The sequence below is a fragment of the Columba livia genome, chromosome 3 (genome assembly GCF_036013475.1).
Source record: "Columba livia isolate bColLiv1 breed racing homer chromosome 3, bColLiv1.pat.W.v2, whole genome shotgun sequence".
NCBI lineage: Eukaryota > Metazoa > Chordata > Aves > Columbiformes > Columbidae > Columba > Columba livia.
In genome coordinates this window covers 115,706,019-115,718,922 of record NC_088604.1, presented here as the reverse complement: position 1 = coordinate 115,718,922, position 12,904 = coordinate 115,706,019, and the positions used below count along the sequence as shown (strand labels likewise).

At 41.4% G+C, this 12,904-nt stretch overlaps 1 protein-coding gene and 1 long non-coding RNA gene across 3 annotated transcripts in view; one reads left to right on the top strand and one right to left on the bottom strand.

Annotated features, from left to right (window-relative positions):
• ISM1 (isthmin 1) overlaps window positions 1-12,904 on the top strand; it is a 38,964-nt gene that overhangs the window by 14,170 nt on the left and 11,890 nt on the right. Inside the window, exon 3 of the mRNA XM_065059886.1 lies at window positions 8,257-8,493. Coding sequence (XP_064915958.1) covers window positions 8,257-8,493 — 237 coding nt within the window. The remainder of the gene's footprint in view (window positions 1-8,256; window positions 8,494-12,904) is intronic.
• The window catches only part of LOC135579214 (uncharacterized), a 30,788-nt gene that overhangs the window by 6,559 nt on the left and 11,325 nt on the right, over window positions 1-12,904 (bottom strand). The window contains exons 3-4 of one of the 2 annotated variants that reach the window (XR_010471918.1): window positions 8,112-11,357; window positions 6,891-7,996 (exon numbers count right to left, since the gene is read on the bottom strand). This is a non-coding gene — a long non-coding RNA (uncharacterized LOC135579214). Of the gene's footprint in view, window positions 1-5,656; window positions 11,358-12,904 lie in introns of those variants that run through there. The other variant, XR_010471917.1, reaches the window with a different exon arrangement.

Genomic DNA, 12,904 nt, shown 5'->3' with positions numbered 1-12,904 from the left:
CCTTTCTCTCTCCCCTCTTAAACAGAGACGGGTCTTCACATTGTCTTGTCGCGATGTAGTGTGTATCTACTCACTTGCTCTTCTTCCCCATAGTGTCACTGGAGGGAGGCCTTTCTCTTGTCTGTCTGCTCCCTCCTGTTCTCCCTTGTTCTGTCGCTAGGGCAGTTCACAGAGATGTAGAGAGAGGGCATAATGTCTGCTGCTGATGTCTCGATACAAAAATAAGACAGTTATTGCACGGTGGGTGCAGATGCCATTTATGCTAATGACTTCCAGTTGTTCAGTCTCCAAAATTTTCTAGATGGAGAGGGTAAAGCTGCACTCTGGAGCCTGATAGAATACTTGGCTGCAGGAGCAGAGGTGCGTGGTCCTGAGGCGGCCGCTCAGATTTCTGTTGCTGCTTTGCTGTAAACTCCTGGGTGTAGTAACAACCCCTTCCAGAGAGTGTTGTGAGGCATATAGTTGGTGCATAGATATTGAATGTAAACAGACACTGCCTTTCCTCTGCCTTCACCCTCTAACTTCCAGCAGAAGAAAAACAAGTATTGGTGGGGAAGGGAGCTGCGGGAGGACCAAGTAAATTATCTCGTGGTGGTTCAGTGGTGTGTATGTTTTGAGCATCAGGACTCAAGCGATTTGCCTTTTTTCAGGCACAAAAGTCGTATTGCCAGAAGCACAGGAAACATCATGTTTTTGGAATATAACACTTGTCTGCGTTCTTGCTTTCCCGTTATTAGCTTTTGCTTATGTGATGAAGTCATCATGTAACTTTTAGTCCACAGGGACTAAACACTTTCTAGTCTCTAAAAACATCTGCCAGCTAACACAGCCAGAATCATAGACACTTTTGAAAGCACGGGGTGGATATTCGGTGGCATATGAGAGCGAGGCACAGAGGCTGGGAATAGCTGTTTCTTGGAAACTAACAGTTGAAGGCAACTTTGGAAATGGAAAAGGTTTCAAGTAAGGTTACTCTTTTGGCTTGGGAGAAGTGAAAACTTCATTTATTAAAGCTGCTTCACCCAGTGAAATCCTAGCTGTAGTGATTTAGTGGAATAAACTTGCAAAAGGACCTAGTTTAAAACCCACGAAAATCATGTCAGAGGTATGTTTGTTCTCTTTCGCTAACACCGGCTTTGTGCGTGCCAGCCTGCAAAGCCTGACCAAAAAGTATTAATATTCTAGATTTCCTTTGCTTTTTGGTTTTGATTGCAGCTTAAGGCAGATTTTCCCATTCTGATGGAACTTGATGTGTAAATTATGATGCAGATCTCAAAGGATGGGAGATATTAAGCTTGTTCAATTAAATTTAGCCATGGTATAAATACATTTTATTTAAAACTTTATTATGCTACCGATTTTATGCAAGTATTTAATAAAGCCTGAAAAGAATCAGAACTTTAAAATAATTTGCATTCTGGCACCACAGGTTATTGGAGTGGAATAGTTCAATTCAATGCTCCTGTTCAGTTGCTAAAGTGATGCGTCCTGTGTGGAGAGCTGCAGCCAGGTAGTGATGACAGAGAAGATCTTCAGAGTCTTAAATATTTACCACCAGCTTAGGCAACTGAAAATATCTGTTAACTGCAAGAAAAACTTGGCACCAACCATCTGTCAAAGACCTACACAATTTTAATTCGATGCTCATGGCTGTCCCATGGATGGCTGAGTATCTGCTGAAGAACAAAGCAGCCCTGTATGCTATGTTAGAATATTCGCTAAAGGGCCTCTGTTTTTTCCAGCAGACATTGAGCAGTAATCACCATCAAGTTCTTTTTATTATCAAAGTGTTTACACAAACTGGCAATTTTTCACCTCAAGCTGAACCATACTGTTTGTATTTTCCCGCTGAAGGAAAACGTGAAATACAAGCAAATAACAGAGCATAAAAAATAGCTGTGCTATGAAATGTGTGTCCCCAACATGTAGCAAAACTTTGCCAGGTCTGAGTATAATACGGTTAGTTTTCTCCTTTAGCTCTGAGGAAAAACATTGTCTGTCAAAGCAGTTGAGATGCAGACCCACTGTTTGCCAATGGTGTGGAAGAGACAGGGAGCTTGGTGGGAGAAACTCCCAAGCGGAGACTGAATAAAGATGGACCGAAGCAAGTGAGTAAAAGGCTCGGGAGGGAGGAGTGGCCGTAGGGCTGCTCTGGCACTCAGGGTGGATCAGTTCAGATGGTTCCACAAGGCAACAGCCTTTTCCTGTGCTGCGGAGGGTCCTGTCCTAGTGCTGGCCGTGTGCCTTGAAACGGTGGTCTGGGACTTACTAGACCTTAGATGTGAACAGGGCCTCAACACTACCGCCCTGGGATCGCTGCAGTCTTAACCTAAGTTCAGGCTACATGTTCAGTTCTCAAGATTTTCTGTGTGGCTATGTGGGCTATAGATTTATACTTTAAGAACCCTAAAATTTGAAAGCTATGATTCTGAGATAGCTTGCCACTGTCACCCTACATTTCAGCTGTGTACAGGAGACCTCTGCTCCAACAGTGACTGTAGACTGACATGTTTACCCCAAATTTCTGCTGTCCTAATTGCAACAGTGTTTGTGACTCCATCCTATTCCCCACAGAAACAAAATGACTACAAGAGCCATACAGCCCCTGAAGCTATTGTGTCCCATAGCAGAACTTGGTGGGGCAACTGGGTTTGGCCTTTGCATGGCCACACAGTCACACATGCAGATGTACTGAAAGTTAGAAAGAATTTGGTACGATGTCATTTTACTAATTTTGACAGACTAAATAGAGAATTATTAAAAAGCAGACCCTGATAGATGGTAGACGGAACTCTTCTTTTAAAAAATAATTTTTTATTACCAACTGTAGTCAGTGATTCATCTTCTATTTACCAAATGTTTAAAGCAGATGCTGTGTTTTAGAGCCCCGTAGTGAAAACAATTGTGTACATGCAAGCCAACAGAGTCCATTTTAAATTATTTATGACCAGTGATTATCTAAAACATGCTATTAATTACTGCAACGATTTATGCGTCTTTCTAAAAATAAGTAAGGCCTTTCACTTCATTGATGTGTGTGAATGTGAAGGACAAGTACATTTTAAGGAAAAAGGAGAGTGTGCCAGTAGCTGAGTGGTTGATGTGACACCCCTGTGGTCTGAATTCTTCCAGAGATATGAACCAAGTGACTCCTTGGAGTGAACTGGGGCTGTGAGGCTCAGTACCACCGCATGCTTTCAGCTAGCCACACAGAAATTAGACACAAACCCAAGTGATTTGCTTGTTCAACGAGAAAGCCAAGACATAGCTGAGAACAGAACAAAGGTCTTCTGACTGCCTGGACTGGATATGGCATTAATCATAGAAGAAATTTTTCTCTATGTATCTCTGATAATGCTTTTCAGCTGTCCCCACTGTCCTCATACCTCTTCCTACTTGATTCTGTGCTGCTTATACAAATGATAGACAAAAAAGGAAATAAAACCCAGAAGTTAGATCACCCAAGTTCATTACGGATCTTGGATCTGCAGAGGTGCAAGTCTCTTGTGGAACACCGACCGCTGTACAGCCTCCCCAGACTGGTTAATTTTAAAGTGATCGTTTAGCACTAACCTGGAAACACAGGACAGCCTTCAAAATCAAAACAATCTGTTCAGGCAGGTGGGAAATGAAACCAGTCCTAATGGCCATAATGGTTTTCTGTGAAAGCCCCAGGCCTCATTTTGTCTCTGATAGCAATATAATCTTTTATAGCGTCTGTGAAGTTTCCTAATAAGTAAACATTCTTTGTTCCTGGTTGTTGAAGATGCTGTACAGGTGCATCATGAAAGTGCATTGACAGACTGTCGGTTTTCAATTCAAGACCTCTTGTCAAGATCATTTTACAAGATATTTCAAAGGAGTATACAAGAAATAAAAAAGCAATGTAGCTGCAGCAGGGATTTAGTAATAGATTCCCTCGCTGTCTGGGACCTGTTAGGGATATAAGTTGCATCAGTTTTCCCAAATTCTTTCAACTCCATAATTAGCAGTGCCCCTTAGTTTGGCAAGTGGGGAGGGAATGAAGGAAGGTAAGAAATATGAAGGGCAGGGAAAGAGCAGCCACTCCAGAATGTTTTCCATAGCTCCAGTCATTCCTCACTCTCTGAATTGGTTCTAGAACTGGAAATGAGATTAAAATAGGGAAGAGGGGAGGGAGATTAATTCCTCACTTGCTAAAAACGGAGAGAAATTCCCTTTTTCCCTAGTTCGGTATTTTAACAAGTTCCCATTTCTGTTTAACTTCTCTGTGGGGAAGAGAAACTGTACACTCCCCTGCAACTGAAGTCTAATGTGACAGAGGGATCAGGAGGGAGTTAAAATACCCGTTTTGTTATTGAAAAGTTAAACTGCAGTATCAGGTAGGAAATTCCTCCTGCATGCGGGGTTGTCTCCTGGTGCCTTAAACCCTCGCACGGTCTAAGTCCTGCCTGGATCACCAACATCGAAGGTTATCCTCACAAAATCCCTGTGAATTGCTCTTCTCCCCTCATTTATAGGTGGACACAAAGACAATGATTGTACTGAAATGCTGCCTCCCTTCTTCAGTGATGGGTGTGGAAAGGTGTGTTATTCTGTAATACAATGTGGCAGATTCTCTTTATCTCTCTCTAGGGTTTATTTTGGTGCCTTGTCACACGGCTGTGAATAATGTGTTCCTGTCCTTACACACTGTCCACACTTAGAACACACAGAAATCCTAAGCTGGTTTTGCATTAGGAACTTCTATAAATATCTGATCCCATGAGGCAGCAGGACTGTAGCTGACATCAAGCATGAATAAGCTCTTAGAATCGTCTTAATGGAAAGTTTAAAAGTTGTGAATAATTCTGTTAAATGAAGGGGGAAAAGTATTTATTTTAAAATATTTAGAGCTGATGCATCATTTGCGCCTGAATTAGAAATGTCATAACTTCAAAGAAACTGAGTCAGTAGTTCAGAATGAAGTGACCTAGCTTTTAAAGGAAGGCAAGCAACGCTGCTTTCCCAAAAGCAATTGGGAATACAGATTGTGCACACCTAAAAATAAATAGTGTGAAGTATAAATGTGAAATAATGTAGAAATAAGAATATAATAATACCTCCCACCTCCAAAAAAAAAAAAAAGGCATCTATTAGCACACAAACCCTGTTTTCTCCAAAGACGATGTGGCATTGCAGCAAGGACACTTTTTCCTGCTAGATTGACCTTGGAAGATCTTTTGACTGAGTTAATGTAGCAGAACAGAGTGAGCCCATATTCTGTTCTTCACATGCAGTTCAAGCTCACTTTTTATTGATTGCAGCTCCTATTATCTTTTTACCAGAAATATACATTTCTAATAATGGTGCAAATCAGTTTAGACACTGTACCAAGAATTATCTACCTTAAAAAAATAGCCATAGTATTAGTTTTAGTAACTTTCACCAGTGGTACTATGAGCAGATAACCAAGATGATCATGCATACTGAGCATTTCTGTTTGCTGATGTTGCAATGTGACAAAGAAGCCCCAGGGAGGCACAGGGTGGGCTTGTCCCAGTGCGAAAGGGTCTGAGAGAGATAACACTAACTGTGTCATTCCTGCCAGGCCTTACTCAGCCTTGCTCTTAAACTCCACATTCTCCCCCAAAGTCTGTTCCCCGGCTTGGCTGTCACTGTCACTAGAAACATTTACCTGGCATTGAACTGGGGTCTTCTGAGCATGTCCCCCCTGAGCAAGCGGAGTGGTCCCTCCTCCTCCTGGCTGCAGCAGCCTTTGGTATAGGGCACTATAGGTAGAAGGCAGTAAGGTATAGCGCATATCCTGGCCCCCTCTTTTCTTTTTAACATTCAACAACCCCAACTCATTCAGTCTGTAATTAATGACAGTCCCTGCCCCAAGCAGCTTGGTAGTGGGCCCGATCAGCCTGATGTCATTACTTTACCATGACAATTTTCTAACTAACTCCATGTGATATTCCATCTGTCTGACACTATTAAAAACTTTTTATATAGCCCGTATTATTGTAGTTGCTGAGCTCCCCGCAAACATCACAGTGAGGAAGGGAAGTGCTGTTATCCCCATCTAGGCACAGAAAGACCATGACCTGCCAAGATCACACAGCGAGTCTTATCAGAGAATTAAGCGTGGGTCCCTCAAGTCCTTACCCAGCTCTACCTCCATGGTATGTTAATGTGGAGAATCCAGACGCTCCTGAAGTGGCAAGCAGATAGGAAAAGGATGAAATTGTATGTGAGAATTTTATTATTTTTTAATAAAAACTCGCTTTATTTTTAATAAAGGCAAGATTATGGGCATGATACCCAAGAAAAAAGTAGTTAAGTACCACTTTTTAAACTCCTGTGTGAAGTAATTTAATAACAATGCAATTATACCGTCTCAGACATAACTGAGAAGCCATGTAATCCTCATGTGCCGAGAAGTTTGCAGTTAAATTCTGTTTGATAAGTGTTAAGTTAAAGCACTAGCACATGGATAAGGAACCTAAAGTTAGATGAATGGGCCTCAGTTTTGTTTCTCAGAACTTGCTGTGTGATTTGCTTTCTACTTTATATCGAATAAGGGGTGTGTTAATGGGTGGCCCACCAAAAGCACCTGAAAGTCCTACCTGGTCTTCAGCAAAGAGAAGCTTTCTTCTTTCAGCCTTCGAACAATACAGACCGTCAGAATCACATACATTTTTAGCACTGCACACGTATAGTAATTCAGAATGAAATTTTTTGCGTCTGTGCTGTGGATAGATGTATAAAAGTATCCTTTTGGTACTTTCAAAGTGTAACCATTCTGATCGTGAAAATACCAAGACAACATTAATTGTGCTAAGTCTAATTTTGCTCCTTAGAAATGCAGTGCAGCAAGAAAGGGAGAGGAGAACCACGTGCTTGAGATTATTTCACTTAGTCCCAGATTAACTCTTAAATCTTGATTTATTTAACTGTCTGAATATTTTCCTGTAATGTGCACAGATTATATTATAAAATCTCATCAAAGGTTGACCTTGCAAGCAAATAAACACAAAATAAAGGAAAAGGCATTGGAACTGTTATCTATCTGAGAGCTTAACAAAAGGTATGCTAGCTTAATTTGAGCCAGGGGAGCTCGATGGAGATTGTGTTTAACCAGAAATGCTGGCAAAATTATGCATCAGTAGAGCCAGAACCACATGTGGCCATTCCACTTTAATTGTGCTTGTTTTAAAAGATACGTCTTTAACATTTACCCTCTCCATGCTTGCTGTCTCTTTATGAACTGTAAATAAAAGCTCCCCAGGCGGTCATATTAAGACCTCAAGCCTAAAATTTTTCTGCTGAGTCATAACCAAAACCTGTGCTGAATCTGCCCTGTGCATTTTTTTTGTAGCTATAAGAAGATTTGATTCCTCTGCTGGTTTTTTTGCCCCGAGTCCCCAGGCCAGTCCTAACCCTGGGAGCGAGTGTTTTTATATTAAATATATCCATCTCCTCGCTGAGGTCAAAGGCAGTGGCAGCAGTGCTACTGGTTTGGAGGCAGCCTGCTGTAATGTACTACAATACCCAAAAGTACGCTCAACAATAACAAAAGCATTAACCGCTGACCTACAACTTGGTGAAATTCAATCCCACCATTAGGCAAACATGAAAATGAGATCCCAGAGGAAGGACAGTTCAGATGGTCAAGACCAGAGAAACTGGGTGAGGAACACAGACAATGAGATGGAACTCGCTGCAGGCTGAGGAGAGTGAGGGGGGGTTGCCGGTTCAGCAGTGGGGTCTTTTAATACCATAAATTTCAACATGGACTGAGCAGTCAGTGGTCTTGCTCCACTAAATTGGAAAGGTGTGTATTGGATAGGTGGACTGTTCGGTGGATGGAACTGGCTGGTCACACCCAGAGAGTTGTGGTCAATGGCACCATGTCTGGATGGACACTGGTGGCAAGTGGGGTTGCTTCATATCATCTTTCCAGATTTGCTGTAGGTTAGGTGCTCGTGTCAATGTGTGGGTGCCCACCACAAGGCTGCAGCGTTATGGGAACCTGAAAGAGCGAAGCACTGGAGTCTGACTTGGTTTACTTACAGATTTGCAACACTGTGACTAAGTATATTTCAGTGAGAGTCAGATGTGAAACTCATGAGCACCCTAGAACATACCAGTCGTAAGTCCCATGTTCTTCCGTAGGGCGTCACAAGTCTGTGTGCCCTGATGATTTCCATCGCTGGCAGGGAGCTGCAGCCAGGGCACTGGCAGGACCGCACGCTCTCTCCCTTGCTATAGTGTGTTGCTTTTTTCCCCCAGAACACACTCGCTGCAGATGACCATTCTTCTGAAGATGGCTTCACCCTGAACCCTGAGGACAGAAGAGAATACCCTGATCTCCAGGCTGCCCACCGGCCGTTCCCGAAGCAGCGATTCAGGCAGGAAAACGGGCATACGTCCCTGCAAAGAGATGGACCCAGATCTTTCCTCCTGGATCTCCCAAACTTTCCTGACCTGTCAAAAGCAGATATCAATGGGCAGAATCCCAACATTCAGGTACAGATTTATGTTAATGTCTGTTTTTTTAATGAGCCGCACAAAGTTATTTTATTGAACCAAGAGAACTTTCAGCCTGGCTTCCATGACATGCAGTCAGAACACCCTGTCTCTCTTTCACTAGCACCAAGAGAGAATTAATATAACATACATTATATATCATGTTTTATATATATAATATCTATAATATCCTTTTTGTCTTAAGTGGATGGACAGATTTCATTTTTTTCTGAATTTTTCTTTGGATAGTGTTGGTAGCATGTACTAAACCCATCTTTGCTATTGTCATTTTAGAACATATTCTGTTTGGTGATATTATATGCATATTTTAAATTCTCTTTCTCATTTTTTGTTGCAAAATTTGGTTGTAAAAAGATGAGATGCTCTTTTTGTGTGCTATTATAAAACTCAACCATCCCCAAAGGTTATAAGAGAACTTTATAAGGTTATAAGAGTCTTTAAGTTTCAGCTCAAAATGTGATCCTCTGTGTGGAACTGAGACTTAGTTTCTGCAGCAGCTACGCGCAGTAAAAAAAAGTTGTCTGCAAGAAACTTTGTTATATGTTATTCCCCAAACTGTTCTTGGGTTTGGAATTGGCTCTTACAAGCCACTTCCATCTTGAAACTTCATGGATTAGAAAAAGGAAAAAATTAGTGATTTGGTTTTAATTCAGAGCCTTAAAGCAAAATTGGCATTAATAAGCAGTCTTTTCTAACCAAAACAATAAATTGAAGTGTTGTTCTGCCCAAGATGTGCTTATAAAAACAATACACTAATAGAACTGGTTTTCCAGTTAAATTAATTCCTGGCTTTTTATAATCCCCCAGCCCACAAAATTACCATCCTTTTGATATGCCTGAGAAGTACATTCATAAAGATATAATAGATCTATTGGCGGGAGACGAACATGATTGGGCAAGGACAGGCCGTTCCAAGTTGAGTCTCCATTATGTCATAGATGGCTTGGGAGGTTAAGAAGCCTCGCGGGTTGGGATCAGTGCCCGTCCAATACTTGATGGGCCGAGGTAGTAAACGTGTTCAACATGTGGTAACTGTACACATCCCTCACGCGAGGAGACGCCTTCCAGAAAGCCCTAGGTAGGGAAGCTATAGGGGCCCCAGACTGTGGCTTGAGGTAAATAACATCACTGAGCAGGATGTAAACAACAGAGGAGGACAGGAGGAAACAAAAACCTTCTCTGATTGGTAACAGCATTTAATGTTTAGACCCAGGAAACAGATAAATAAGATGGAAACATTTCCCTGGCTTGTCTTTATAGTAACTGACTTTTTTTCCGCCACCTGATCCTGCAAATGTGCCAGCCAACTGTCAGCAGTTTTGCTGGACGCAGAACTGGGAAGCCTGGGCCTGTGAACTGGGAAACACTGGGAGACGTGAATCCCAGAGCTCTTGTGCACAAGGATCATCTCTTTCAGAAACAGGCTCCCTAAGTGCTGCATTATTTTGAGCCTGCTCAGGGATATACAAAGCTGCTTTAATTTCCTGGTTGACAGTCTTGCAGCAGGTCAGGCCTCATGGAGATTAAACTCCAATTAATTCATTACAGAGTCAATTAAAGTTTATTTCTTTGCCTAAAGGTCGTAAAAGGTGGCCCACTCTTTTGGGAAAAGCAGGATTTTAGTGAAATCTTGCTCGTTAAACAGTACCATACTGATCTGAGTGGAAATAATGACACTTTTTGACTTGCAGTTTTCTCATCAGCTGTTGGGCAGGTGAGAGCAGAATTGATAGTCATTTTTCTTTTTGCACAATGGCTTTGGGCTCTGTAAGTTACAATCCTGGGGGTGTTAATTTTAAAGTCCTCCTAGGACGGTGAGGTTGGCAAGCAGAAAAAAGCCTGTGTGCGTTAATCTAGCAGAATGGCCACATTACTTCTCAAAGACCCACAACTTCTTTTCCCTTCCACTATTACAAACCTGCACAGACCATAAATAACATTTTTAAGGGGAATTATACCTGAAAAACTTGAAAACCTAATAAACGGATATAAAACTCAGCCTGAAAAAGCAGGTTGAAAAGATACTGCAGTGAGTTCTCTTTGTGGCCATTCCTTCTCTGGTCTCCCGTGAGAGAGCAATTGCTGTATCATGACTTAGTTGTGTGGTCTTTGAGGGAGGAATGGGTGGAGATCAGAAAACCATCACAGGAGTTTAGAAAATTAACACGTCCCCAGGTACTACTGTATTTATCACGTGGTAATCAAATGTCAGTAGAGTGGATTGCCTTCTAGAAAAACCTCAGCGTCGGCAGTCAGAGCTACAGTAATCCAAATGTCATTTGACTCCTTGCAGCAAGACCAGGAGGACACTTGCTGGTCTTTCTGTGGTGTCCTAGCCTTGTAAAATCTCCCAACATTCCAAGTGGCATTTTATGCTTTAGCATTGCATCCACGCTGGTTGGTTGAGAGTAACTGCGGTAGCTGCTGTTGAGCAAAGGCTGGCTGTTTGGTTTGCAGGTTGGTCTGTTTGGGTTTTCTTTTCTTCCTTCTTTCTTTTTGTCATTTTAACTATTCTGTCAATGCCTGACAGACTTCTAGACAAGAAGGCAATTACAAAAACTGATCACATATTTTCTTTGGATTTCCTTTCGCAAGTGGAGAATCCGTTTTGTGTTGGTTTGTGCTCATTTGATAAACTAGCTATAGGCTAGGCAGTCTTCGTAATCCTTCAGAGTAAGACAGAATTGTTTTCACTCCTTAGTAACCGAAAGACTTGACATGGGTGATGTGTAGGAACCTGCTCATTTTCCATTCCCGATGGGTTTTCCTTGCCTGTTCCAAGCAACCTCCTATAACCTCTCAGCTCTTCTCTGCAGCAGATCCTCTATTTGGAGCCTGGAAAACTGAAGTAAATCAGTACGTGATTAAATTTGTTGTGCTTGTTATCCTCTCTTTGAGTCATGAGATTGGTAATAATTGATATGAGTAATTTTAAGCTGGAAGAATTGAATGCTGCCTGCTTGGTGATACGTTGTCTTTGTCATTTTGTGTGAGGCCTGTGGGCCGTATCCAGCAGTCATGCCACTCCAGTGCTGCTGTGTTAGCTTATTTATTCTCTTTGCTATCTATTCAGTTTCTGCCCTCTCTTTTAAAAAAAATCTACACAGAACCACCCACTCTAGGAACCTGCAAAACTGCAGAGAAACAAGGCAGTGTGATCTGCCTTGAAAAAATTGTTGTCTTCAAACCAACTCTTCTCCAGGTTCATCCATGCCCATTTTCCTCAACTCTATCACGTCATTTTTAACACATTTTATTTGATGTATATTTAGGTAGCATTTATATTTACCCTTTGAAGCTGCTGCTTTCACTGCACTGGAAAGCAACACCCTCTCAGTATTGTCACCAAAGACTAAGCACTGTCTGTAATACTGAGCTGTGTCCAGAGAACTGTCCTAAGTGAGCTCTCATGACAGAACTGGTGTCACTACCGATACCGTTTTAACTGAAGTTACGTGGTGTAAACCTACATTTACCATTTCAGTGTCTTATAATGAACTCATTTCAGTTCTGCTGTTGTAGGTACCTCATTGCTGACTTGCACATACCCACCTTTGTAGAATGGCAAGTTCTGCATTAAACTTTGCATCAGCTGCGTGAAGGAAACAGGCAGAAATGTTGTAGCACAATATTGCCAATGTAGTTCTTCCTGAGACATTATCTTCCAGTTGCTCAGGGCAATGTTTACGCCATTGAAGTGAATTCAGAAACATTGTCTCAGTAAACAGGATGAAGTAAACAGAACTTTTTGTGCACTCCAACAGGCAGGAATAATATTTATCTTCTCTATATTTTTGGCCAGGAGAAAATTGGATGTTGGTGTCTCAAGACATCTGCGCTTGATACATTTGTTTCCTTAGAAAGTGACTGCAAATCTGTTGTTTTAAGGTACCTATGCCAATCGTTTTTAACAATTTTTAGAGGAACATCCTTATTTATAGCTCACCCAACCATAAAAGAAGTGGCTTTATTTTAGGTTTGAATACTTCTGGAGATGTTTGTGGATTTATACAAGAAACATGTTACCACAGACATTTTGGGAAGCTTGAGGATAAATAATCTTTACAGTTTTGATAATCACTGGAAGAAGAAAACAGAGAAAACAAAGTCTTTAAAATAGTGTCCAAGATAGAAATACTAAACTAGGTCTATTTTTTAATTTTTGAGAGAACATATTTTTGTTGGAGTAGTTGTACAGCATGAAAACTTTTCCAGAGCTGCTTTAAATGTCCATTTCTAATCGCTGTAGTTCTGGATCTGATTTCTTTTTTCTTCATTTTTATAAATGAGCCCCAGTACAGAAACCAATCAAACAAGATACACGTTTGTTTATCATGTATATGTAGATGTATTTGTGTGTGTATAGCCATGGGCTGTTGTTAGGACTATC